Source organism: Chaetodon trifascialis, chromosome 23, assembly GCF_039877785.1.
Source record: "Chaetodon trifascialis isolate fChaTrf1 chromosome 23, fChaTrf1.hap1, whole genome shotgun sequence".
NCBI lineage: Eukaryota > Metazoa > Chordata > Actinopteri > Chaetodontiformes > Chaetodontidae > Chaetodon > Chaetodon trifascialis.
In genome coordinates this window covers 4,816,998-4,843,121 of record NC_092078.1, presented here as the reverse complement: position 1 = coordinate 4,843,121, position 26,124 = coordinate 4,816,998, and the positions used below count along the sequence as shown (strand labels likewise).

Here is a 26,124-nt window from a genome sequence, read left to right as displayed (position 1 = left end):
ATTTCATCTCAGTGGGGGTTCTGCTTGTGGGGGTCACTGCGGTGGTGGACATGTATGAGTTATTGGGAGTTTAGGCTTGGGGAAAATTGTTCATGGAACTAATTTGATATATGTCTCCTATATACTGGATAAACTATGTAACCTGGCTGGTTTCATCCTGAAAATGTAAATACAGAATTTGCAAGGCCTGAAATTACCACCACCAAATAAACAAAAAAGTAATCAAGCTCACTGGACATGAGTTTTGTTTGGTAAACCTCTGCAGTTGAAGGCTGCTCAGATGAGGTAATCCCTGCAGTGAGATAACCGCTGGTTGATTCAGGGTTGGTGGTGGTTCTTATATTTGAGGTCGCTGTGATGGTGGACGAGAACAAGAGGAAGAACAATGGATACAGCAGTATCAGAATGTCGGTAAGTTCACTTTTCTTGTGTCTACTGTATCTAAACACACGTGCTAAAAAATGTTCGCCAATGTTAGCCTGCAAAGTTGCATTCATGAGAAATGCTAACAGGACATTTTAGATGTCTTGGAGGCACTGATGAAGAAAGTTCCAGCAAACTTCAGCTGGTTTCTTTTATGGCTCCCAACAACATACTGGAGGTGATCTCTGAAGTGGTTGAATGTCCCTCAGGGGTGCTTATTTTGTTTGGGGTCATTGTGGTGGTGGTGGACACAACTGGTTCGCCTGGAGCTTCGTCTGCAACATAGAAAAAAGACTTTGCTGTGAACAGATTTCATTGGAACAACTTCTTAAGGGCAAAATAATACCCCAAAAAACTGTTAGCAATGTGGATTATTCAGAGTAACACGACCCTTTAAAGATCTTGAACTCTCTGTAATAGTTGAGTCTCTCTCAATGGTGGTGCTGGTGGACAAACGTGGCTGGTTTCATCTTGAAAATGCAGATATAGAATTTGCAAGGCCTGAAATTACTACCTCCAAATAAAATTAAAAAAAGTAATTAAACTCACTGAACATGGGTTTTGTTTGGTAAACCCCTGCAGTTGAAGGCTGCTCAGATGAGGTAATCCCTGCAGTGAGATAACCGCTGGTTGATTCAGTGTTGGCTGTGGTTCTTATATTTGGGGTCGCTGTGATGGTGGACAAGAACAAGAGGAAGAACAATGGATACAGCAGGATCAGATTGTTGGTAAGTTCCCTTTCTTGTGTTTTGTCCGCCTGCAAAGTTGCATTCATGAGAAATGCTAACAGGACATTTTAGATGTCTTGGAGACATTGGTGAAGAAAGACCCAGCAAACTTCAGCTGGTTTCTTTTATGGCTCCCAACAACATACTGGAGGTGATCTCTGAAGTGGTTGAATGTCCCTCAGGGGTGGTTATTTTGTTTGGGGTCATTGTGGTGGTGGTGGACACAACTGGCTCGACTGGAGCTTCATCTGCAATGTAGAAAAAAGAAAAACAGACCTTGCTGTGAACAGATTTCATTGGAACAACTTCTTAAAATCCCCCAAAATGAATTCATTGTCCAGATTATCCAGAGTAGCACAAGCCTTTAAAGATCCTGAGCTCACTGATCGTCCCCACTCATGAAAAATCTATCCACTGATTTTGGCAACATTATTTATGTGGTTTGTGTAGAATAAAATGAAGAATAGATTAGCATGAGCAGTGGTTGCCACCAAGGCTTTCGCCAAAACTGAGAAGGACCCGCTCACTTTTTTCTCCATAGCAGATAAAAACAAGCTCCCTTCCACAGAGTTCATCTGACCAAAGGCCGGCGTTGCCCAGATCAGTGGCAGTGCAGTGCTGCTCCCCTCCGACATTGTCAGGCTGTCCTTGCTTCCAGTAGCGGTAGCTGGAGACACTTTGATCTGACCATTCCCGCATCCTGTGCAGAATCACAGTTATTTTCACAACCTAAAACAGGATGAATAAAAATATGATGCGAGGATTGTTGGGTGGTTCTCTCATGAGGCCAAATAACTATCCATCAACCACTACTCCAGACCTGTAGAGGCCAATCCAGACGCCCCTGTTTTTGGCCAATTGCTGGATTTCCTGGTTCTCTTTCTCATCTCTAATACTGGCCAGGTCTGTGTAGTGCTTCCTGCAATACAGCTGAGCGTCAGACCACTTCAACTCCTCCTCGACAAAAATGAAACGCTGATTGGTGTCAGTCGTCTCTGATGAAGAAAAGAAAGAGAGATCAAGGAATGACCATTATGAATCTTAGTTTGATATCTGTCACTGTGGACGGGCAATTTATGTATCCATCTACAAATCTATTTAGAAAATCTGAACTGAGACCATCGTAGCAGATGAAGGGGTTTCTCAGGAAGCACCGCGAGTCCTCCCACACTCCTCCACTCCACATCTTCACACACATCTGGTCTCCAAGGAAATTATCAGGCTGACCAACATCCCAGTTCCCAGTGTAGTTGCCCTCTAGTCGGCTGTCTGAGAAAGACCACCTCCAGCTGGTGAGGTTATCGTGCAGCCCAATCCAGGCCTTCCCCGTAAAGCCTCCAGTGGAGTCCTGAGCAGTGTTCACCAGCCGGTTCATGTCCTCTATGTTGAAGATGGTGGCCAGGTCAGTGTGCTGCTCTCTGCAGTACCTCTGGGCCTTCAACCAGGGCAAGGTGGTACCAATGAAGTGGTACTGCTGAGGAAGGCAGCAGGTATGAGAACACAGCCCTGTGGACGGAGGACACAAACCACTTTCAGAAGAGGTCCCAAGATAAGGCTGAGGGTCCATCAAGAAACATGACGAAAAGGTCCCATACTGAGAAATAAACACAATGAAAGGATCAAAATGTCCAATCCACTAAGAAATGCATGCAGCCTGTATTCAGACACTGTGCCTTTAAATGAGATTGTAAAAACACCAGCAGAGCTAACAGGGAAACATGGTCAGGGGTGCCTGCTCAGGCCTGTGAGAGCTGACCAATCAGAGCAGACCAGGCTTCTCAGGAGGAACCTGAAAATGTGCATAATACGGGACCGTTTTTCAAGTCTTCCTGAAGTCATCACATTGTTTTGATGTATCATTTATAGTTTCTTCATTATTAAAAAGAAGAAAATTGGTCTTCAGGGAAATATCAGAAATTCATGCTTCAGCCCACAGGAGAGGCGGGTCAATGTTTGATTGACAGCAGACTGCCGGAGGACCAGCGTTGTACCATGGGAAAGACAAACCGGCGCTTTAGCCTACATGTCCTCAGCAGACAGCTTGTTGTTTGTGGTATTTCAGAGTAAGGACCACACCAGTATCTAACCTAAACGAAGTGACAGTTGCAGGCATGTTTGCAGCTCAGCAGCTAATTAGCTCAACTCCGGAGCTAATTAGCTGGTATCTAGTTGTCAAACTTACATTAGCAGTGCGGGAAACCCTGTCAACATTTGTTTGGTCGCTTGTTCAACAAGCTAAAGTGCCGAATAAGACATCTGTCCTGTTGGCTACGGAGGAGACTTTTTTTTTTTTGTGACAATAAAAATTCTTTGAATTATAAAAAGGCTTCTTGTGTCTACTTGTGGTGACCTCTGACAGGTCACCACAAGTAGACATGATTTTGTTTCAGGGGCTGACAGCTCAAAAAGCCCAACCCTGTTCTAGTCCTCCTCTACCTGAGGCCTAAAAGCCAAAGAACCAGCAGGACAACATCTGTGAGTGACAAAGATGCTCAAGTCAGTGAGTTCACATGTAATCCAGCAGGGGAGATTGCATTAACGAAAACAACAACAGCAAACTATACACTAAAAACATCACTATCAAATGTTCCTGTTGCCTTTCATTTTAATATGGATTACAAGAATATTTCAGGGCCAAAGTGGCCCGTTGTCAGATACATCCTGTAGTTCACTAATGTCATAAACACCAACAAATTCACTGTGAGTCTCTTGAAAGCCATAAATAATACTTACCTGTAAGGAACAGGACAGCCAGCTTCCACATCACGTCTGGTCAGCTTTCGTCACTTTTTGTTTTTCTGCACACACACATCAACATTTAGCTTGTTCTCAGACATGAAACATAATTTTAATATAGTATAATCTAAGCAAATGTAGATTTCTGGAAGAAGACAAAAGATTTTAGTCAGAATTATAGCAGATAGTAATCTACTATCTATAATAACAGATAGCAGAAATTAGTCTGCGTTGTAAGAATGAACTTGTATTAATATATCACTAAAGCACATGCTTCACATAAACTTATTACACTTAAACTGAGCAAACATCACTTACCCAGAGCTGCGTCTTTGTGGAGTTGTCCTCGTCTCAGGATTTTTTACTCTTCTATCTCTCCGATCACAAAGACACGCTGTCGTCACTAAACAGTGTTTACGCGAGCAGTGTGCAACGGGAGAGAAGGTATTTTTTTGCTAAAGTGGGGGAAACATTCTTACCAGACAAGTTTCACTGAATGACACGATGACGACTTACCAGAGCAGAACAGGTTTTGGTTGCATGGCACAACCTCTGGAGTTCATAAAGACTCACTTCAAACACTCAGAGGATGAGCTACAACCTAAAATAACTCACATTAAAAGCAGCTTTTTCTGCTAAGATATCTGGTGGCAAAAGGTCGAACCCACCTGCGCAGTGACTCAAGTGAATAATGAGTTTATGGTTTTGAGCTTCTCCACCAGGTCTGTGTGTCAAAGATGACCGGTTGTAGTTCTTGAGGCTTATCTCATACTACAGATTATGCACATGGCTGTTAGTGCTATAAGTGCAAAGCAAAGCTTCTGTTGAGCAATAGGTCAAACAGATTTCAAACAGTAAAACTCAACTGAAAAACAAACGAACAAGTAGCAGAAGAGTGATGACATTCCCCCGCAGGTGAGGCGTCCATGATTACAGCACAATAAATCCTGAAGCTAATTATCTGCAGGATGTTTGCTATTGATTGTGATTGCTAGACGTCTCCTGACAGTCGTTGGCGGCGTCAGACAGCATTTGGACCAGACTGAGGTCAGCAGAACTGTTCAGCTGCTGGAGGTGAAGGGGTTCAGGTGGTAGCTCGCTGCGTCTCCAAGCATGGTCAGCCGACTATGGAGGCCACCAAGAGGCTGGTCAATGCAGCTGGGAACAAGGTCAAGTTCGCTCGCACAGCTCGATCCTCATAGGTTGACTTCAAGTTGACTTCCATGCAACTGGACTGTTGGGACTCCACGAGAGATGACCGGTCATGAGCCCTGTTGTCTGCAGAATAGGATCAAACTGCACACAAACACCAGACTGGAGGCTGTGAACTCAGGTTGACCGTTTCAAGTAAGGACAGGGTTTGGAGAGCTGTAAGCTGTCGGCGCTGGAGTTTGTGGGTACAGTGGAGCTTCCATCATGGTTTGGGTCGGACACATGCAGAGCCACAATGAAATCCTGGAACCTGCTGTCAGACCGTTTGCAGGTGCTGTTGGTGATGATTTCCCATTAATGCAAGACAAAACCCGTCCCCACAGGCCAACGAAGGTGACGTACTGGCCCGTCCATTGATCATGACTGCAACATGCTACGCAGGCCTGTTCAAGGCAGAGAGCACCCTCTGGATCATGTTCGAAGCCTTACCAGCGACTGAGCTGAAGAACAGCAGGCCAGACCCCATCATCATCATCGTCATCAGGAATATGTCCCGATGTTCCTGCACAAAAGTTGTTAGAGAGCACTGCAGCAAATAAATGTCATTTTATCTACAAATGAACTGCATGCTGCAGGTTAGTTAAAGGATGCTTTCATTAACACGTTAATTAAAGGATTTTTTCCAAAACCACCCCATTAGTTTCATTATCAGATGAGATCATCAGTCTTTTCCTCAACACTTTTGACCTCCATGGGAATCATCATGAGGTCAAGAAGCGGTGTGGAGGACAATTCATAAGGACTCACGCTGCAATCCAGCCTATACCGACTCGGAACGATCGACTCCTGACTTGCAAAGGATTGCAAATTTAGGAAAAGCCTGTTGCTCCCAGGTCATAGCAGAAACATGATACGCTCTATGCACGTTCGAACACAGCTGGTTGCAGAGCGGTCTGCAATTGAAACGTGTCCCAGCCACGTCCGTCGATTTTCACCGTCTGCGCTGCCGGCAGCTCCTAAAGTCTCAGGAGCTTTAAGTGAACACAAGTTTAACTGAAAACGGCGTGACGACGTAGGAGTGTGCCGACAGAAGAGCGTTCCAGCTCTGAGAAAGAAGAGACCACTCAAAACAAACTACAGTTCCTTTTAATTTTATTACAAAAACAGGATTTTCAGAATTAACAATACAACAACGTATCTACTCAGAATGAACAAAAAAAGGGAACAGAGAGGAGAGGTGTGTTCGTGTGTGTGTGTGCATTTACAAACCCCATTTTAAAAAAAGAAATCGTCAGAAAATGTATCTGCCCCCCCCTCAAAAAAGACAAACGCTCCATCTTATTAGCACAATTGAACAAACAAGGAGAACATGAGGGGAAAGAGAAACGCAGATGAGGAGGTGGAGGACAGACGATCGGCGTCAATCAGAAGGTTTTATATAAAACTCTTGGCAGAGCACGTGTCAAGACTTTTATTATCCATTAGTTAAGAAACTTTTTTTTTTTTAACAGAAAATAAACAATGCTTGCAATAAAAACCTCATCTAAACACACATGCACACACACACAGACACAAACGTGAAACCCTGATGGATGGATGGAGGTGGAAACAGAAGAGAATGAGGAAGGAAAAGAGGAAAAACAGCTAATGAATGAAGTGTGTGTGTGCGTGTGCGTGCGTGTGTGTGCGTGTGTGTGTGTGTGTGTGTGCGTGTGTGTCCATCCTGCTGGTTCTTTCTTAGCATTCAACATGACACTTCACTGACCAACACCAAAATAAGGGGCTTCTACATCTATATACAGTGTATGTGTGTTTGTGTTCGTGTGACACGAGTCAAAAGAGCCAGTTGGGGTAGAAGGAAAGGTCAAGGGTCAACTAGGTTCGGCAGTGTGTGTATGTGTGCATGTGTGTGTGCGTGTGTGTGTGTGAGACATTTAGGACCGTCGCTTCTTCTTGCTGGGCGGGGCTACTGACCGGACCTTTCTCTTCTTGGAGGAGGTGTCCTCGTCCTCGTAGTGACTCTCTCTGTCAGCTAGAGGGCGACAGCACAGGAAATGAACCTTTTAGCAAACAGAACTGACGACTTGATGCACTCCATGTTCTGCCTCACAGGATGCATTTGCAGAATATAATAAAATCTGCTGAAACCACACAGACGATATGAAGCAGGAAGTAAAGTTTAGGTCGGCTCGTTGGTAAGGTGCAGCAGACCCCAGTGAATTCTGGGATACACGAAGCTGTGAAGTGTGCAACAAGTGCAGGTTAAGTGTGTTCCAGCTGGCATGTGTTTCAAGCACACCCTGTCCTGAAAGCCTTTCAAGTCGACATCAGGACCACAGAACTTACATGTGGACCTCATTACAGCTGAAATTTGACTTCCATTCGCACGGTGTTCCTATTATTTTGGTAGGTTGCGGCGCTATTTAAACATAAAGCATTACTTCTGCTGCAAAACTAACTGCTCCTCCTCTGCATGTGCACCAGCTCCAGATACCAACCTTTCCTCGCCTCCTCCTCCAGCTCGTCCCAGTCCTTGCCGCTCTCTTCCTCGCTGCCCACCGATGCGCTGTAATCTACCAAACACAGCAAGACAGACCGTGAGGACAGTGTGTGCACGAGAGGAGAAGCTGGACACACTCAAATTAATGCTGGAAATGTGACTTCAAACAGCACTGAAAAAAGCTCAAAAAAAGGCTAAAATCCTACCAGAGTCCTCCGTCTCTGAGTCGTAGTCCTCATCACTGTCCTCCTCCTCCTCCTCCTCTTCATCTGCAGACGGGTTGAACGTTTCGTCCTCCATTTCAGACTCCGAATCCTCCTCGGCGCCACTTCCCTGAGACAAAAACAGGACAGCTGATTGTTCAAGTTACGGCTGAGAGGAACGTCTTCTTCAGCGAGAACATCGAGAGGAAAAACTGGGTCCCCTTTGCTGAACGTGCCTCGCTCTCCGGGTCCAAGAAAGACCAGCCCCCCTGCTCGAAGAAGCCCTCGGGATCGTCGACGATGGTCTTCATGATCTTGGTCCAGTTCAGGGACTGGACTCCCTCTGTGTACTTGATGTCACACGAGCTGGGAGAAGAAACAGAGCATTTTTAGAAACCAGCGCGGTGTTATTTATAAAGACGCACTTTGACCTCAGACTCTGAATCCACGTAACATCAGGAAGCTGATTTTCTTACTTCAGCCACTCCTTGATGGGGTCGAGGGAGTTGACGGGCACGGCGTTGATCATGGTGACCTTCTTGTTGTAGTCCTTGTAGACGATGACGACATCGAAGTTCTTCAGGTGGAACTGGACGCGCTCGAAGTGGACCAACTCCACCTCGTCCAGTGTCACAACAAACGGCGGCTGCAGACAAAAGACAAAAGAAACGTTCAGGGCCCACACGAATACAAAGTCGAGGACGTGGAGAGAGACTGATTGGCTCTGCGGGTTCACTCACCCACTCAGTAACATTGACGAGAGAACTGGACGTGGGTTGTAGCAGGCAGGTGCTCCTGTAGGGGGCGCCCTGGAACCTGTAAACAAAGCCACAACAGTCAGTCCACCTGCTCGTAGAGCTTCCCAGGCTGGATCTCACTGGCACGAAGCGCGGCGGGATCTGCTCACCCCAGGTCTCTGAAGGGCACCTCGAACTCCAGCTCCTCTTTAGTCAGCGTCTCCACCTTCTCGATGAAGTTCTTGAAGGCCGACTTGAGCTTGTGCCTCATCTCGCGCTCCATCTGCTCGGCGTACAGGTCGTCCCGGTCGTGCATGTGTTGGTGTTTGCCCAAGTCTGTGGTGATCTCTCCGACCTCGGTGTAGAACTGGACATCCGTGTGGCGCCGCTTACCGAACATGATGGCGTTCTGGGAGGAAAGAGCGAAGGAGGAAATGAAACATTGGCTGAAGTTATAACTGACAGCTAGATTTTCCTTAAACAAGGCTCAGTGTTAAACTTATCTTTTTAATACCATTACAATACAATTTAATACCCGTTTGATGATCGCACTGACCAACATATTAAAAGTATGACGGACAAGTACGGACGAGGCAGTGACTTGAATAAGCAGCATAAAATAAATGGATTTTGACTGGAGCTTGATGAAGCTTCTGAACAACTTCTTGATAAATTAGTGGCAGCGTTGAAAAATGTAAACATACATTTGAGGGGAAAAAAAAAAAGTATTTCAAGCTAGTTGCGGAAAGGAGTAGTTTAACATTTTGGGAAATGTGTTTATTCACCTTCTTGCAGAGTTTTAGATGAAAAAATTTGGACCGGTCTCATATCTGCCTGTACAATATGAAGCCTGCAGCCAGTTAGCTTAGCTTAGCTTAGCATAAAGACTGGAAACACAGGGAAAGTGCTAGCCTGGCTCTGTTCAAAGGTTTACAAATGAAACAAACCAGATTAATTAAAAGTGTTAATTAATGAGCTTTAGAAGAGCTGGTCTGATTTATGTATTTATTTTTTAAGCTAGCCATTTCGAGTCTTTGTGCTAAGCTAAGCTAACCAGCTGCAGCTTCACGTTCAGCACAGAGGTACGACCTTCTCACCCGGCTCAAAGAAGCAAATTTCCAAAAAAGCGCACCTTGAGGTGGAAGTGCAGGACGATGATCATCTCCCCGTCACACGGCTGGAAGATGGCGTGTTTGATGTTGTTGTAAAGAATGTCCACTTTATCGCCGCGGACTGATGTGAAGCGGAAACCTGTGAAAAACCAGCAGCGAGGTTTAGGCGTCACACTCGAATCCATCGCAGCAAAGACTTCATTCCCGCCTTCTCACCATTAGTATGTGCCTCCAGCGAGCCCTGCATCCTCTTCTGTGCGATGTTGGGTCTGATGTAGAGGTCTTTCAGCTTGGGGTTGCTGCGGTTGAGGTTGATGACCAGCGAGTCTTGCTTGACGATGCCCTCCTTCTCCTTCTCCTCGGCCTCTCGCGTCTTGTAGCGCTTCTGTACCTCCTTGATGATGCGGAAGGCGTTCTGCAGGTTGGTGGAGGGCACCGACGTGTCGCCGGGGGCTTTCAGGTTGGATGCTCGGTACGTGCTGATGGAGGTTCAGAGGGTATGATCGTGAGTGAGGAGGAAGAGGGAAAAAACGAGCTTTAACATAAAGACTCACTGATCACGCCAGGATTCGTTAAGACTCACATTTCTTTAACGAACGTGGCGTCGGGGTTGGGGAAGATGTTTCCCTCCTGCCGTCCCAGATAGCTTCCAGGGACGTAGAAGTTGATCCTCAGGTAGGTGTAGTCTCCTTCTACAGACATGCTGATGTTCTAGCCAGGTGGAGGCAAGAAAGGCCAAAAATATCAGTCAACGTGAAGAGACGAGCCAGTAATAAACCAACAAATCATGATTTTAAAGATGGTGGGCAGTCGAGTAGACCTCGGCGTACCTTGATGGTGGCGATGTGGAACGGTGTGGCGATCCCGAAAACGGGCATGACGACGGTCTCGTACTTCTTGTCGATGAAGATCTTCATGTCTCTGATGTCCTTTTCTCTGGGCATCTGAGAGACGTTCTTATAGGACACGTTGGATTTTCTGGCCCTGAGGGGGAAAAAAAAAAGGAGGGTGGACTCAATTAACGAGCACAAATTTAACCACATGTGTGAATCCACGACTTTGTAGCCAGAGACAGTCGGGCGCTCGTTAAATCATTTACAATTCAGGAAAACTGAGTTGAATCTGGAGCAGGATTACAGACAGGAACGCGTCTTTCCCCGCCGGCAGCGTTTCCACTCACTTCTGAATCTGCTGCTCTCCTTTCTGCTCCGTCAGACGACGCCGGGCTTCCTCGTTCAGGTGATTGGCCAGCTCCTTCTGGTGGGCCCGCCTCTTCTCCTCCGCCGTCATCTCGTTCTGAGATCGACAAAAGACACAACTGAGTGATCGCACAGACACACCAGAGCGGAGGAAACACAGAATGTGGTGGGCGGGGAGGGGGGGTTAAACACATGCAGAACATGGATGAGTGTCACGTGGCTGTGGATGGTCCAAAGAACAAAAGCAACTAAAAACACTCACGAAAAAAAAAAAAAATCACTGAAATATTAAAAAAAAAAAAGGACGACAACGTTTTCCCATCAGCAAGTGGATTTTCACAACTGAACCAGTTCAGCCGATGAGATTTTAGAAGAAACGGTGAATACTTACCTTCCCAAGTAGCTGGTAGAGCACAAAAACATTCACACTCTTAGTTATTAACACTCTGTGAAGGTGGCAAATTAACACTGATCACCAGTCACGTATTTAACCCCACACACACACACGCACTCACACACGTCCGCACACACTCACTCTGGTTCTGTCGGCCAGCAGGGCGGCGCTGCGAGCTCCCTTCCCCAGCAGCTCCTCGGCGTCGTCCCCTTCCTCCTCGTCATCCTCCTCGTCGTCGTTCTGGGAAAAAACGAAGACGAGAAAGGTTAAAAAAGAGCCGTGTTGACCGCGAGAGCTGATGCTGAAACGCTAAACGTGGTGGCGCACGGCGGCGGATGATTCTTCTTCTGTGCTCTCCTCGCTGAGCGGGCATAAGAATCGACATGTGAACGGCTGTTTAAGGGTTGTAAAATGACTTAAGAGCAGAGACGCCTACCTTCAAGAAGATTCCCACATTTTTGATCTTTTTCTTGACCGGTGTGAGTATCGTGGCAGCTTCTTCCTGTTACACAAACATTTCAGGTTGGAATAAATGTCAAAGGTCGGCGCTTCTTTCTGCAGCATCGATCACATCATGTGATGGAGAATATGCAAAATGAAAATTCTGGTTTGAATCTCTGCACATGTGAGCGTTCAAGTGTCTTAGCTGTGCGGCGTCTTCAGCAGGGGGACGGCGTCTTACCTCGTTGATCTGTACTGTGTCACCGATGAACAAGGCGTACTTCTTCTGCTCGTCCTTCTTGCCGTCTTTATTGACGAGGTCAGAGAAGCCCAAACTGATACTGAGCACCATGCCTGGAGGAGGCGCACACAAGCTGTGGTTATTCTCTATGACGCATGTATTTAGGAGCACTAATTATCACCAGTACTGTAACAAACGCAGAGAAATCCTCACCTTTTTTCAGTTTGTACTGGTTTTTGGCGTTCAGAACCAAGGAGCCTTCTCTGAACTCGATCCCCATCGCAAAGCTACAAAAGAAAAATGAAACATATGAGGCGTGTGTAAAAGCATCATGGAGTAAAAGAAACAGATGGCACTTGTGTACATTTACCCGAGGTTTTTGGTCAGCTTGGCTACGAGGTCAGCCTTCTCTTTCTTCACGTACTCCAGGACAGTGCTGTAGGCGTCGCTGATTTTTACGCCTGTGGAGGACAGAGGACACGTTTAGGAACCCTGACAAGCGCCCGATGCTCCCACGCTCCCGGCGTGCTCCTGAACCCACCGTGTTTGAGCTGTTTGAGCAGCTCCTCTTCCACCTGCAGCAGGAAGTTGTAGTTGTCCTGCATCTCCTGAGGGGGGTCCACCATGAGGGTGCGCACCAGGTTCGAGCAGTACGACTTGTAGCGGATCCCCATGGCGCATGTGATGGCGCCGAAGTGCATGTGGTTCTTATCGCTGGGACGGAAAGGGAAGAGCGTCAGTGACAGTGATGATCACAGTAAAAAAAGTAGGATTGTCTGAGACTTGTCTCTTTGATGCTTCATGTCTTTATGCTAAGCTCTCCACATTGTGGCTGCAGCTTCATATTCAGTGGACAGATATGACAGCAGCATCGATCTTATCTAAATCACGTTTCTCCAAATTGTTTTTGCAGCTTTTCAGAAAACTTTGCACCAAGCTTTTTAAAGCTGAAACGGCTATTATTTGATTAAGCAATTAGTGGATGCTCCAAAAAGTACCAAAAATGAACCAGTTCCACATTCAGCGTGAAACTTTTATGCTTTTCGACTAAAGTAATAATAAGATGAACATGTTTGAACGGACATCCGCTACCTGACGACGCTGAACTTGAGGTTGTAGTTCCCTCCGCTCTGGATGATGGGAGGGTAACACATCTCCACCGTGGAGGGATCCGCACCGCCCAGGTACTTCTTCTCCTCGATGGCCTTCTCCACCGACTCCGCCAGCTTGCTGTGACGCACTTTCTGTTGGGCGGAGGAGGAACGAGTCGGGGACAGGTCAGCATTAAAAACAGGAAATCCTCCCGTTATCCTAACTCGCACAACTCATTCCAAGATGGCTAACCCGCTGTTAACCTTGTAGTCCCGCAAGAACGAGGATGCATGTTTTATGTCAAGCATGTGAAGTGAAATGGATCATTTAAGGTACAGGTAACTGCTGTTGAGGCTGACGTGGACTGTTTTTCCAACGCCGGTTGCTCATGTTTACGTCTAAATGATCAAACTAAATGCAGCAAAAAAGTGATCAAACAGTGTGAAGGTGACCAGCTGCGCAACTTTCAGCCCAAAGGGCGGTGCAGCGGCAGCACAGACGAGAGGCAGATCAGGCCATAAAGACATGAATCCACGTCCCACCTCGTCTGCGTCAACGATCTCCATGACGCGCTCCTTGAAGAACTTGGAGTAAACCTCGCTGGTGATGGCCGCTGCCTTCTTCATCAGGCCCAGCTCTCCGTCTTCCTTCACCGCCATCGTGTACGCGACCACGGCGCTGATGTCCACCTGCGGGCGGGACGCAATGCAAAGGGACGGGTGTTACAAGACGCCTGCTCTTCATTCCAGCTTTCCGATCTTAAAAACTCTGGGTTGCGTCTTACTTTCTCCAGGCCCTCGGCGGTGATGGTGTCGTTCCAGCTCTTCATGTACTCTCCGGGGAACTTGTCCTTGCTGAACACGCCCACCGTTTTGCCTTCTCGGCTGCCTCTGATCGCCTCGATCATCTTGTCAAAATTGGCCTTGTTGCTTTCATTCTGAGAGACAGCAAAGACGAGAAATCTGCGTTTAATTCTGGAACATTTAACAGCTCAGTATAGCGTGCCAAGTGCATGATGGGAAATGGAGGCCGTTACTAACAATGCCACGCAAGATATGCACACCTGAACTGGAGCTGGTAGCTGAGGATGCTAACACTAAACTGGCTACATAATCAGATTAAATAATGGTCATTCATACCCACCATGCAGATTTTTTTCAACTTTATTGACAACAATGTAATGCTGCGTGTAAAAGGATTACACTTTAATGGTAATTAATTTAATTTTTCACCAAAGTGCAGGTGCATGATAATTATTTTAATAATACATAACAATTCTGGAAAGTTTATCTCTGTATTTATTAATTACATTGTGTTAAAGTGAAGCCTGATGTTACCTTCAACACTACAGGATAACTATAATATTACAGATGATTGTAGCGGTGCATTCAGCCATCACGTCTGTCTCTACACCGCTTACCTTTTCTCTGGTGAGCAGAGTGATGGGCGGCACACCGTTGGCGTTCTCGTTGCCTTTTGTTACAGCCACCTGCTTGAGGAAATCCACCTTCTTCTTGCTGGCGAGGAAGATGATTTTGGTGTCGCAAAACACCATGATGGTGTCTGTCAACTCGTAGCCAAACAGCCATGTCTGCAAGAAAAGTAAGGGGGAAAACAAAGAGGTGAATTCAACCAAAACAGTGAATAATTCATCCTGAGCACCTCCACAGATGTTCAGTTGTGAAAGCAATGGAGTCATGCTGCTTGCAAAATAAATGCCAGTCAGTTATCTGTGCATTGATCATTAAGTGCTGTTCAATCAGCCTGTGCTTGGGCATCCTCAGTCATCCCTCCATGCCGCTGCAGCTCGGATGTGGCCTCACCTGTATGGCTGTGGATTTGGCATACACGATTTCCTCGTCCACTCCCACAGACACCACAATGGCATCGACTCTGCCAAACTCATCTTCTCCTTTCTGGAAAGCACAGAAAAACAAGCACGCACAATTTACTGTTTATGCACGAGAGAACAAATTACACCAGGCTGAGGTGCTCCTCTTCAGGAAGATTCTGGTAGTTAGACAAAGAGTGCTGGTCTCAGTTGCTGCATGCTTAAACCTGCTGAGTGAAGACAGGCAGCTAGTTTTGTTAGCATCACAGAAAAGTTGATGTGTAACACTCACGGCTTCAGCCACATCAGCACCTGCTGCTGTATCACCTGGCAGCACGTAGGGGGAGGCTGCCAGTCTAAAAGCTGTTTTAAAGTCTTTTAATGTCAGTTAAAACGCACATGAAGCGGTCTTTCGCAGCAGTTAACGCTGCTTTACCGTTAGTGGGAACCATTTCTCGGGCTGCTGAGTGACTGGGCTGCAACAGCATGAGGGAAAAACTCACCAAGCGACACCAAAATAAAACTTCTGATAATGATTTAACACATAAAAACTTGCCACGAGGACATGCAAAGCACTCTGAAAAACGTAAGACTTTATAGGAAGTAATTTCCAGAAGCTGCGGGCATCCTGCACATGTCACTGGGATGCTTGCGTTATTCTGATGCTAATTAGCAAGCTAAGATTAGCATATTGCGAACGTTACAAGTGCAAACTGACAGTAACGTTTAACAGCTTGGCAGGCAAATGTCAAGCATACATACGTGGTAAAATACGCTTCTGTGATCACTTTTAAGACGACTTTTTTAGTCAAATTAGCAGACGCTGGTCCACTACACGCTCAGCTACTTGGCTAGTAAGTTAGCTGAGTAGCAAACTTACTAGCTAGCAGGCTAGCTAACGTGGTGAATGGGATGGCTGGTGCGCTAACGGGAGTTAGCTAGCTTGTTTGTTAGATGCGGTATAGCCTACTAGTGATACATACGAGTGGACCAAACAAGTCCAGCTGGAAAAGAGTTTCAGAGCAACAGCAGCAGCCATATCGTGCAGACTGAGGCCTATCCTCCGCCTCGTTGTCGGCGCTGGAAGCAGGCATGGACACATCACCGCTCACGCCGACAACAGAGCCAACTCGCTCGGCAGAAAAACGCGGCTAACTCCGCGGCTGGCATCTTCCAGCAGCCCACTTTCTCCGCGTTAAAATACGCTACAGTGCTCCCGTAAACTCCAAAACGTGCTGCAAATCCCCCAAATTTTACCTTCCAGTTGCTGTATAATCTCTTGATCCGGCGGTAGTACGCTTCCTTGTCCAGGTTTACCGCCATGGTGAGTCCTGCGATGCAAACTCCAGCTCCCGGCTTCGCTTCTCAGCAGGCCGGAAGATGATGATGATCAGTGTCAACTAACAATAACGCACTTTTCTTTCCACGCCTGCTGGGATCTACAAACCACTACGAGATGCTGCTGCCTCCCTTATGTCACCACAGAGACCTTTTCCACTGAGGAGTCATGTAAAAACAAACCACGCAATGATCCCAATAAACAATTGCTCGACTAAAATACGCTAAATTTTTAAAATGTAATGTAATTTGGCCACACTCACAACCACGCACACACCAATCTGTTATAATTAAGTCCTGAGCACCCCCCCTCCTTTCCTTCCTCCTGTGCTTCTTTTTCCTCTCCCTCCCCCTCCGTGTCTTCACATACAGCTTTTATAATAAACAAACGTTATTTAAAACCATTGGTGCCCAACACAACCTTCTTACTCGACGGCAATAAAAATGTTTGACGGAAAAGAGAAATAAATCAGCGGTTTAATGTTTGGTGACTTCCTGTTTTCCTTTTTTTGTTACTTTATAGCTAATTTTATTTGATGGCTTGTGGCGCATTTTAGTGGATTTATAGCGCTGCACCGCGGAACAGCGCCCCCTGTCTTATGTCGAACACTCTGCCTTTTCCCGCCATGGTGGGTTTTCCCGCCACCGTCATCAAACGCTTGGACTGACGTCAATCTCGCGATAGAAACTGCAGCAATGAGATCACCCGTGTGAAACTCGCGTTTTTCTGCCTTTCAGTGACACTTTCTCCGGAATAACTTTTATGTTTTTACAGGTTTTCACTGATGGACATTTTATATTATTATTGTTATATCATTATATTTTTTACCATTTGGCATCTCAGACACTAACATTTAAATTTCAAACTATTTCTAATCTCACTAAATGCATTCATAAATGCAAATTTACAAACAAAAATTATAATACATATATACATATTAGTGTGATTTGTTCTCTTCCTGTTCTGAAATAAGGAAAAAAGAAATAAATGGAATCATCATCTGAGATTAATCAAATAAATATCTCTTCAGCTGTAAACTATGAGGCCAAAATGTGCATCACCAAATGTATAATAAAACATAAAATATTTTATTTCACCATTAAAAACATTTCCAGGATATCTACAATAAACCAGTTCGACCACTGCATCGTTTCATCTGACTGGGAACAGTTTTTCTTTTTTTTGGAAGCCGCCTTTGATTTTTCCAACAGACCTGAAAGCAATTTGTTAAACGTAACACTGATGTTAAAAAGTAAAGCTGTTTACTGTTTTCCCTTTCCCCTTACAGTAGTGCTGTCAGAGCTGGTGTGTTTATTTCATTCCAATACATTCCCTCAAACACCAAATTTCACCATAAACGCTCATTAGAAAAAGAAAGTACCACGTATTTAAAAAGCTCTTATGTTACCAGGATTTCAGCAGGAGAGGAGAACAGAACACTAGAGCCATTTCTTTTCCTGAATTTTAGCACCTGTTTTGAACGTTTGAAGTTAAATCCTTTGCCTGATGTTTCTTTCCCCCTTGACAAACGACATTTGGCTGGTGGCAGATTCACTGCCGCCTTGACTAAAAATGGCTTCTCACACACATTTTAACCTCCTGCGTGACTTCATACGACCTTTAAGACTGTTTGTGCTTTGCCCAGTTGTTGCTCGTTTGCACATTAAATCTCTAAAGTCCCTGCGGGGGCCCTAAACGCCAAAGCGCCTGCACTTTTTGGGAAAAACAACTGAGTACAAACCACTTCTCTGATTCCATTCGATCGATCATCCTCAGCGTAACAGTAAAGGGAAGAGCAGACACATAGAAAGTGGGATTTCTGAAATGAACTGAATTCGTCTGCAGGATCATGATTTCCTTCCTGCGCTTTTTTTCTCTTTTCAAAACAATTAAAAACATCATGAGTCCATATAAAATGTTCTTTTATCACGTCCGTATTTCAGATTGACAATAGATGACCAAGAGCAAAGTCTTTAGTTTCTTCTTCTGTGTTTCATCCATCCGTCCTCACTGCTGGCCGTCACTCCCGCCGCAGGGTTTCAGTTTTATTCTGCCGCAGAGCCGTGATGTCGATCACAGAACAACAAACCGTACCCGCCTTCAAACGCTTTCCTGCGCCCGTCTCGTCTTTGTTCTTGCCATCGAGATGACGTGATGAAACACACTGTGATACCTGAGCCTGATCATTCAGTCATTCATTCCTCTGTTCGCTTGCATTTCGTGTGTTTATCCTTTGTCCTTTTCTCTCTGTGGAGCCCCCTCTTCCTCCTCCTCCTCCTCCTCCTCCGTCAGACGGGTCCTATGTGACGGTGGTGGAGTTCTGCCCTCGGATGGCACACCAGGCCATGAACACGTCCCTGTGGAGGAGGAAAGAAGGAAGAAAAAGATCATTTTCACTCTGTTTTAGGCCATTTGTGACATGTGGGGTCTGGACAAGACGCACTTCAGTCCAGCTCTGCAGTAACTTTGTTCATTCTCTTCATGTGAGATCCTTGTTTTGACTCTTTGTTTTGCTCTTATTACTGATGATCTAAAAAATATATCTGCAGGTAGTTAAAATACTTAAAACACTCTCCAGGGCCCAGGCTTTTTCCTGGCTTTTGTACACACCTGCAGTGTGTGGCGACACACTCGTTGCTACAGTACTCCTTGTCCCAGTCTTTGCTCTCCACGGCCGGGTTGGTGCAGCCGGCACGTACGCATATGTTGGGGCTGGCGGCGGGGGTCACACTCGGGACAGGGGCGACGTTCACCTCGACCTCCATCTGAGAGACAAACATTTCCGTTTCAAGGTATTCATCAAATGTCAGCAGGTTAAAATATGCAACAAACACTGAGCGAGCAGCGTGAGTTTACCCCTTCCTCTCCCTCAGCCACTTCCTCTCCACCTGTCACCACGTCGGCCGACTGTCCCACCTCCACCGTCAGACCGGAGGAGGAGGACACCGACGTGGGCGTCTCGCCGCCTGACGTCACGATGATAGGCGCGCTCGAGTCCGACTGCCGGGACGAAGGGACAACCTTGATCTGCAGCGGAGGTGGAGCGGTGGCGGCACCTCGCGGTTTGGCCTGCAGCGGTGGGGGGGCCTGGGCGTGCACCATCTGCTGCAGCCGAGGCGGAGGAGGGGTGCTCTGCATCTGCTGAAGCGGCGGCGGCTGGCGCGGCGAGGAGGCAGCCGTCGCCGTGACAGACACACCACCAGAAGGCAGCGGCGTCTGCTTGATGATGATCTTTGTGACGGTGGGTGGGTTCGGGGAGGCGGTGGCGGGCGGAGGCTGCGGCTTGATGGCGCCGGTGCGGGAGCGCGTGGTGACCTGAGGCAGGTCCAGGATGATGTTGGAGGTGCAGATGTTGGTGATGGTGTTTTCCTCGGGGTTGTAATGCTGCGACCTGGTGGAGCGAGAGGCTGCGGTGGCGGTGAGCGTGGCTGTGACAGCAGGAGCCGGGGGTGGAGGCGGGGGTGACGGGGCGGTGTCCATGACTTCAATAGGAGCCTAAAAAGAGCACGTTTGGACACAATAAAGACACAGAAGAAGAAACGGTTACATAGAATATAAATACGCTAACTGATGATGTGTCATCGATGTTTGCCTGGTGCAGCTGGTGACGGCCAATCACAGCCCAGTAATGAAGCTATTTCCAACCAATTGCGCTGCCGCTGTGCAGCGGTCAGCTTTTACAAACCGAGGACGTCTCATCAATCGGAGGCTCTCACCTGAGAAATGTGGCCGGCTCTGTACTCTGCCAGCGCCTTCAAATAATCCTTCTTGGCAGCTTCGTTTTTCCTCTTGTAAACCTGAAAACAGGCAGAAATGAAGCGCTGAAGTCTGCTTTCATACAGCTGACTGATGGAGGACACCGTCAGTCAGGCACAGTAAACAAACACCAGTTCACAAACTGGAAACTCCCTGACTGCAGGAAAGACTCTCCTCTGTCCTCGTCTCACCTGTTTCTGCTCCTCCCCCAGACTGTCCCACATGGACGCCACGATCTTGGAAACTTCCCCGAACGTCGCGTTGGGATTTTGTCCCTTAATAGCTGCCTGTGTGTCCCTGAAGAACAGAGCGTAGGCCGACACGGGCTTCTGAGGCTCGTTGGGGTCTTTCTTCTTCTTCCCCTTCTTCCCTCCTCCGGCTCCTCCTTTCCGTCCAACAGCCGGAGAGATGCTGGACGCGGGGGCCGAGAGCGGGGATTCGGACAGGGAGGGATCCAGGGAGATGACGCCGGGAGAGACGGCCAGGGACACCGGAGATTCCACCAGGACGCTCTGATTGGACGGGAGCAGAGTAAGACTAAAGACATCAGATATTCCTTGCAACCTGCACTTCCTGCTTCAAACCAGCGAGGAGAGCGCAGACTCACCCTCCTGAAGTCGTCCATGTCGTCGTCCTGGAGCGAGCTGGTGGGCGACGCCGTGGCTGACAGCGGGTGTTCGGGTGACTGGGGGCGTTGCAGAATGTTCCCGCCTCCCAAGCCGAGCCCCAGTTGCGCGCTGAGCTCCGACTGGTCGATGGTGGTCAGCTGGTTGGACCCCAGCAGGCCCTGGCTCATGTCACCCAGCGGGACGTCGATGGTGACCGGGGACGAGCTGCTGAACTGAGAGCCAATGGGATGGCCGAGGTCCTGGGGAACAGAAAGAAGACGGGGGCAGAGAAGGTGAGTGAAGGACATCAGATCCGGAGATAACTTGAGACAAAACGTCCCGCAGTCCTCACCATTCCCAGAGACGACCCCAACAGAGCACTTCCTCCTGATTGGTTGATGACGCCCAGACTCAGGTGCTCCAGCCCCTGCGAGGGGGCGTTGACGAAAGTGGAGGCGAACGAGGGGTCGTCCCCTTCCACCACGGCGTTCCCGGGCACCACCACGCTGTCGGAGGGGCCCGTGTCCGACAGCTCCCCGAAATGGGACACCACATCGGACACGGTGAGCGCCGAGTCTGGATCCAGAGAGATGGGAGGGATCTCGAACTCCTCATCGCCGAGGCTGGGAGTGTGGAACGTCTGGAGAGCAGATGGAGACGGAAAAGAGAGGAAAAAGAAGAGCAGAAAAGAAGGAATAAAAGGATGGAGGAGGACAAAAGAAAACAAGTTTGTCAGAAATCGGGGTGGAGAGGAGTAAACAATATGGAAAGGAAGGAAAGAGAGCCACAAGGAAGTGAATCAGTGATTACAGCTTTATTTTGAAACCTCAGAAGAGTCATTTTTTTAAATCCTAAAAAGTATTAAAATGCTCCAAAGGGGTCGAGTCAGGTGTGGAAAACTGTTTTCAGTGTTCGGGGGGCTGCGTCCCAAAGCGGGGTTAGCGGGTTAGCGGGTTAGCGAGCGATCTCTGAGCTTAACTCGGGTTTCATGGCTCACTTTTCACAGTTAGCAGGTTAGCAGCCCAACTACTGACCAATCAGATCACTGGGAAAAAAAACAGAGAAAAAGTGCCCAGTTTACACTAAAGCAGGGACGACCAATTTATCTCGTGTTGTATTCATCCTTCCATTCATGGCTCTGACGGCGCCGCATGTGCTCCTAATTAGCATCTTTCACGCGAACACGCTCACAGCTGGACAGGAAAACCCGAGTGACTGAAGCCAGCTGATGAACAGGCTTCACGATACCAAGGATCGCGGATGGCTTGGTGAGGCGAGGCGGCTCAAAGAGGGCAAGAGCGTGTTGATTTGTGCTACAGGCCCCAAAAAGCAGCTTGAAACTGTCAAAGCACGTCATCGCTCGCAGCCACAGGCAGCGAGACAAAAGCCCGCCAAAAACACGCATGTGATGCTTCTCTCTGACCAATCAGTGGTCTGCAGTGCTTCTGCTCCACCGATTCTGGAACCTCAGCTGAGGCGTTACCAAAAAACCAGTACCACGTATCAGGTCGTACCCACAACTTTTGCCAATGAAAAACAAAAACAGACAGGCAACAATGAGGCATAACAGTGCAAACACACAGAATTCAGACGCACCGGACCACTGAAAGCTCCGGCTGGTGGGTGATGTTAGACTGCTGTCATGCACCGCGTGGCCAGATATCCCCCTCCTCATCAAAAACAACCCACCAGCGATCCAGTGCGTCTGCACCATGAGAGTCTGGGTCGGTGGGTCTGCTTGTGTTTGTGTTTTGCTCCTACATTTCTATCACAAACATTCCTCTACAGCTGATTCACTCCTCTCTGTCATCACTTCGCTCGTCCTTGTCTAATGTTTCTGTTGTTCCTGATGGCCAGACAGCTTCTGCATGCAACAGGCTGGCCTCAAACGCAGCGCCTCCATGCGCACGCGTCTGCAGCTGCTTCACATTAAATCCATCAGACCGACCGACTCTCTCTAAAAAGTCTGGTTCCTCTGCCTTGTTTGAAAAAGAGGCTGCCTGGATTTAAGCAGGAGGGGTGTAAAATATAAAGTATTTATAAATAATTCATACTCCACCAGCAGATCCAGCGAGGTTGAAGAGGTCAATGGGTTTAGTGGCACACTAAAAAATGTGAGTATGTCAGTAAGTGCACGTTGAAGTATATTAGAAATGTCTATATGCACTCATGGCACTGGCATTAAAGGGCTCATACACACAGTACAAAGGCCTGACTTTGTGTGACGCACACATCATACACCCTCAGTGTGGCTGCAGTGAGGTTAATGCTGATTTGTGCTTCTAATGCGCACCATTACCCTGAAGTCACAGAGCTGAGCGTCCAAAGTCCTGGGAGATAAAAGACCTGGAGATGATTGAAGAAACTGAAAGGGTCATTTCACAACACTTATCAGCGCTTTGAAGCTATTTCCAGAAGCTCTTGTAACGTCTGGATCAAAGAATATTCAGTCTGCTGCACATCAGCCACAAGCTGAGACCTTATTCCGAATATCTCCCTGATGTTCCCTTGGATTAGGAAATAAGAGTCGCAATTTAGGAAAATGGTTAAATCGACTTTAAATCGTGCAGCAGGTGTAACTTTTCCAATATCCCGAAAGATCCAGGGAGCATCTTCAGAGCGGCAGCAAGTGTTGCTCAACAACTTTCTGGGTTTTTATCTCTCAGGAAAAACAAACGTTGAAGCCACATCACGCCATCGAGATGATTTAAGAGTTGAGCATGTGAGAAAATTTAGGATAAAATTTGGGTTTGGACAATGGACTTTGGCTGACGTGGGGGATCCATAGCTGGATGCGATGGAGCACTAATGAAAATCTAAGTTTCAAAGCTGTAATCATGGCTCGGATGTTGGCGAGAGGCCTGTCAGAAACTCTCCAGCGCTGTGACTCAGACGTGACTTTGAAAGCAGCATCAGCTCTGTGACTGCAATGCATGGTGACTGGAAGACAAAACGTCTGTCCACAGAGGGGGAAATACCTGGCAGGCAGAAATTCAATGGCACACAAGTCAAGGAGTCAAGGCCTACCTCTGAGGAGGACAGGAAGGGATGGCCGGACCCAGATATCGTCAGGTAGTTGTCGCTGCCTCCAGGGAACTGAAACATCAAGGTGGGAAAAAGACGATTGACAACAGTGATGCAGAAAGGAAACAAACTCCAACAATTATTCAGTATCTACACTCTGAGATGCGTTCACTGACAGCCTTCAGTCAATGCAAACACAAAGCTCATGCAAACGAGCAGCACTGAGACGGAGTCACCTTGTTGTCCGAGTCAAATCCATTGAAAGACTGCGGATCCAGGAACTCTGGGTCACCGTCGTGCTGCCCGGTGCCGTCCGTTAAATCCGAGTAAAAATTCAGATCCATCTTCTCAACCGGGCCTCATATATTAGCTATGAGGCCCTTCTTCGGTTCAAGATGCCACGCAGTTAACCGAGATTTCCTTTACCGCAACAAAGCTTGAAAACGTGTAGTTAAAGTCGTTTCTGAGGGAACCGAGACGAGCTGCGGCGTTACGTCTTTTGTATCCGCCGACACTGACAGCTCCTCCACAGATGTGAGGCTAGCACGCACGACTGACGTTAGCTAACACCAGAGCATGTGTACGCCGGCGACCGTGCCAAAAATAACCTGTTTGCCGGCCGGCTGGCTAGCTACCGAGGTAACGTGGCTGGTGCCGGTCTTTAATGCTGACTTGTCCTACCGCGGTTTAGCTTTAGCTGGCTTTGACGCAAGGCTGCAGCGCTCCTCGCTCCACGGCCAGCCTGGCGCCCGTTAGTCTGTCGGACCTCGAACGTGACATCCAGTCAATGGTCGCGGCTAGCAGACACGGCTACATTTAACGGTCTGTTAACACTGCCCGAGAGGTCCGGAAACACACGGCGAACGTTTTCAAGGTGTCTGACAGGGAAGGGAGGCTGAGCGAGTCCCCCGTTTTTGGCTTTGCTTCGCGTTGGCCCGGGCCAGGCTGCTCAAACGAACCCGAGCCACGGATCGCGGATGAGACAAGCAGAAAGCGTCAAGATACACGAGGTGATCGCCGGATTTTGAGCAATATGGGTTTCAAAATAAGCTATCTTGATATTTGTTACTACTAAATGCAGATGAAAAAACACAAAATGATTGGAAAACAGTACAGTACTTCCCGTTTGACGAATCCCACCACAAAATGGGTATCAGGTCCATGACCTGATAAACCTGTTAGGGGACCAACCCACACACACTCACACCCCCAATAAAAGTGGGCAATACTAAAAACTAGGTTTTGACCTGACAAGTAACACCAGGACCACCCGCTACAACAATACCACTATGTTTTATTACTAAAGCAGCGAGTGTTTTGTCATGTACTGAAGAGCCAAATGTCCTATTTATGAAGTGTGAACATTTCCACTAAATGAGCATAAAGCATTTCAAGCTAACAGGTGTTGGCCTCACAGTTGAGTTGTATATTAAGTGTTGGACTTTTGACCTTTAAAGACTCGCTCATTTCCCTTCTCTATGCACTTTAGTATTATTATTCGCCCTAATCAATATATCAGAAGGACTTTATATAGCGATTAATTTCCAGATTTTATGAGTCTTGATTTTATTTTGAAAGCCTTAACAGGAAGCCGCTTGTCATTACGTTCTCAACAAATCAGTCACATTTGCTTCAGTAATTATTGTGCCTTGAGCAAGATATGTCGTGCCTGACGTGGAGTACAGCTGTGGAAGACACAATATATATCGTCGAACAGATTGTGTGTAAAGTTTTAACGAATAAAAACTTATTGTATTAGCTTTTTACGGCCGCCTGGCAGCTTATCTTCTTATCTTACCCCTCTTCTTTTCAAATGGTTCAGTCCAATTCAATCCTCTCGCTAAACGGAGGAACACACAACGTTATTACTTAAGAACAAATTTACGGACAAAATGACAAACTTAAAAACGTATTGGCAAATGTTTAACGTCTAAACAAGCTGTTTGAAAGCCGGGCGCTAGCTTTAAACATTTTATATTAGCGTGTGATTATAAACTTAACACCCGAAGCAGTAAGTTTGACTCACAAACCAGGTATATAGGATTAAACGCCTGAAAAAAGTGTAAATGGGTGAAGTTAAATTAATCGATTTAAAGGGATGACAGAAGAGACAGACGGGTAGTGCGCTCGTGTTTGTGACAACCAGAAATCGTGTGTTGTAGTTGATCAACATATGAAGACAAAGATGACTCTTTTATTATGTCACAAGTTTCTAAAACCAACTACGCTTACCTCCATGGTCACCCCCGAAATCTGATTACTGTTTTGTTTTTATCCCACTTTTGCAAGTGAACTTCGCCCAGAATTGATTTCCTCAAATATTACAAGGTACGGTTTCCGGATTGTACGTACAAGTGGAAGTGACCTCATCACGCTAAAACGGTACGTCGGCGAACCTTCCAAAATAAGAGCCAGTTAATTTGACATCTCCCTTATCACTGTGGCCGCTTATGTTCATAATTATATTATATTATATTATATTATATTATATTATATTATATTATATTATATTATATTATATTATATTATATATGTTTGGACTATTGGTCAGACAACATAATTTGTCGATGTTACCTATAGGAGGCATTTTCACTATTTTCTGTCATTT

General features: G+C 46.9%; 2 protein-coding genes across 5 annotated transcripts; both read right to left on the bottom strand.

Moving 5' to 3' along the window:
• Positions 1-6,163: 6,163 nt before the first annotated feature.
• supt16h (SPT16 homolog, facilitates chromatin remodeling subunit) lies at positions 6,164-16,476 on the bottom strand. Its single transcript, XM_070993430.1, has 24 exons — positions 16,047-16,476; positions 14,782-14,874; positions 14,379-14,549; positions 13,743-13,895; positions 13,501-13,647; positions 12,959-13,110; positions 12,408-12,580; positions 12,237-12,327; positions 12,080-12,153; positions 11,867-11,979; positions 11,621-11,686; positions 11,326-11,424; positions 10,772-10,887; positions 10,422-10,575; positions 10,175-10,302; positions 9,808-10,070; positions 9,612-9,730; positions 8,650-8,888; positions 8,483-8,558; positions 8,219-8,388; positions 7,979-8,108; positions 7,746-7,872; positions 7,538-7,612; positions 6,164-7,071 (listed from the first exon to the last, which is right to left on the bottom strand). Exons 1-24 carry the CDS (start codon positions 16,110-16,112, stop codon positions 6,974-6,976), a joined length of 3,093 nt encoding a protein of 1,030 aa, XP_070849531.1. The 5' UTR covers positions 16,113-16,476; the 3' UTR covers positions 6,164-6,973.
• Positions 16,477-17,195: 719 nt separating this feature from the next.
• tox4b (TOX high mobility group box family member 4 b) lies at positions 17,196-25,849 on the bottom strand. Of its 4 annotated transcripts, none has more exons than XM_070993561.1 (10): positions 25,749-25,849; positions 23,520-23,588; positions 22,547-22,597; positions 20,845-21,132; positions 20,492-20,752; positions 20,076-20,396; positions 19,845-19,925; positions 18,985-19,623; positions 18,739-18,893; positions 17,196-18,485 (listed from the first exon to the last, which is right to left on the bottom strand). In XM_070993561.1, exons 1-10 carry the CDS (start codon positions 25,752-25,754, stop codon positions 18,428-18,430), a joined length of 1,929 nt encoding a protein of 642 aa, XP_070849662.1. In that variant the 5' UTR covers positions 25,755-25,849; the 3' UTR covers positions 17,196-18,427. The 4 variants fall into 4 exon arrangements, with proteins under 4 accessions (XP_070849662.1, XP_070849660.1, XP_070849663.1 ...); XM_070993559.1 differs by lacking the exon at positions 25,749-25,849 and adding an exon at positions 23,753-24,469; XM_070993562.1 differs by lacking the exon at positions 22,547-22,597.
• Between the last annotated feature and the right edge of the window lie 275 nt (positions 25,850-26,124).

What these genes read in the sequence shown, in the direction of transcription:
- supt16h (XM_070993430.1), bottom strand. Translation starts at nt 16,112, where the DNA reads ATGGCGGTAAACCTGGACAAGGAAGCGTACTACCGCCGGATCAAGAGA. An exon ending in CTCTGCTCACCAGAGAAAAG is followed by an intron (nt 13,896 to 14,378) that starts GTAAGCGGTGTA and finishes GCTGTCTCTCAG; the next exon opens with AATGAAAGCAACAAGGCCAA. An exon ending in AAGCTGACCAAAAACCTCGG is followed by an intron (nt 12,154 to 12,236) that starts GTAAATGTACAC and finishes TTTCTTTTGTAG; the next exon opens with CTTTGCGATGGGGATCGAGT.
- tox4b (XM_070993559.1), bottom strand. Translation starts at nt 23,860, where the DNA reads ATGGATCTGAATTTTTACTCGGATTTAACGGACGGCACCGGGCAGCAC. An exon ending in TGGGGGAGGAGCAGAAACAG is followed by an intron (nt 19,926 to 20,075) that starts GTGAGACGAGGA and finishes GCCTGTTTTCAG; the next exon opens with GTTTACAAGAGGAAAAACGA. An exon ending in TGGCTGAGGGAGAGGAAGGG is followed by an intron (nt 18,894 to 18,984) that starts GTAAACTCACGC and finishes TTTGTCTCTCAG; the next exon opens with ATGGAGGTCGAGGTGAACGT.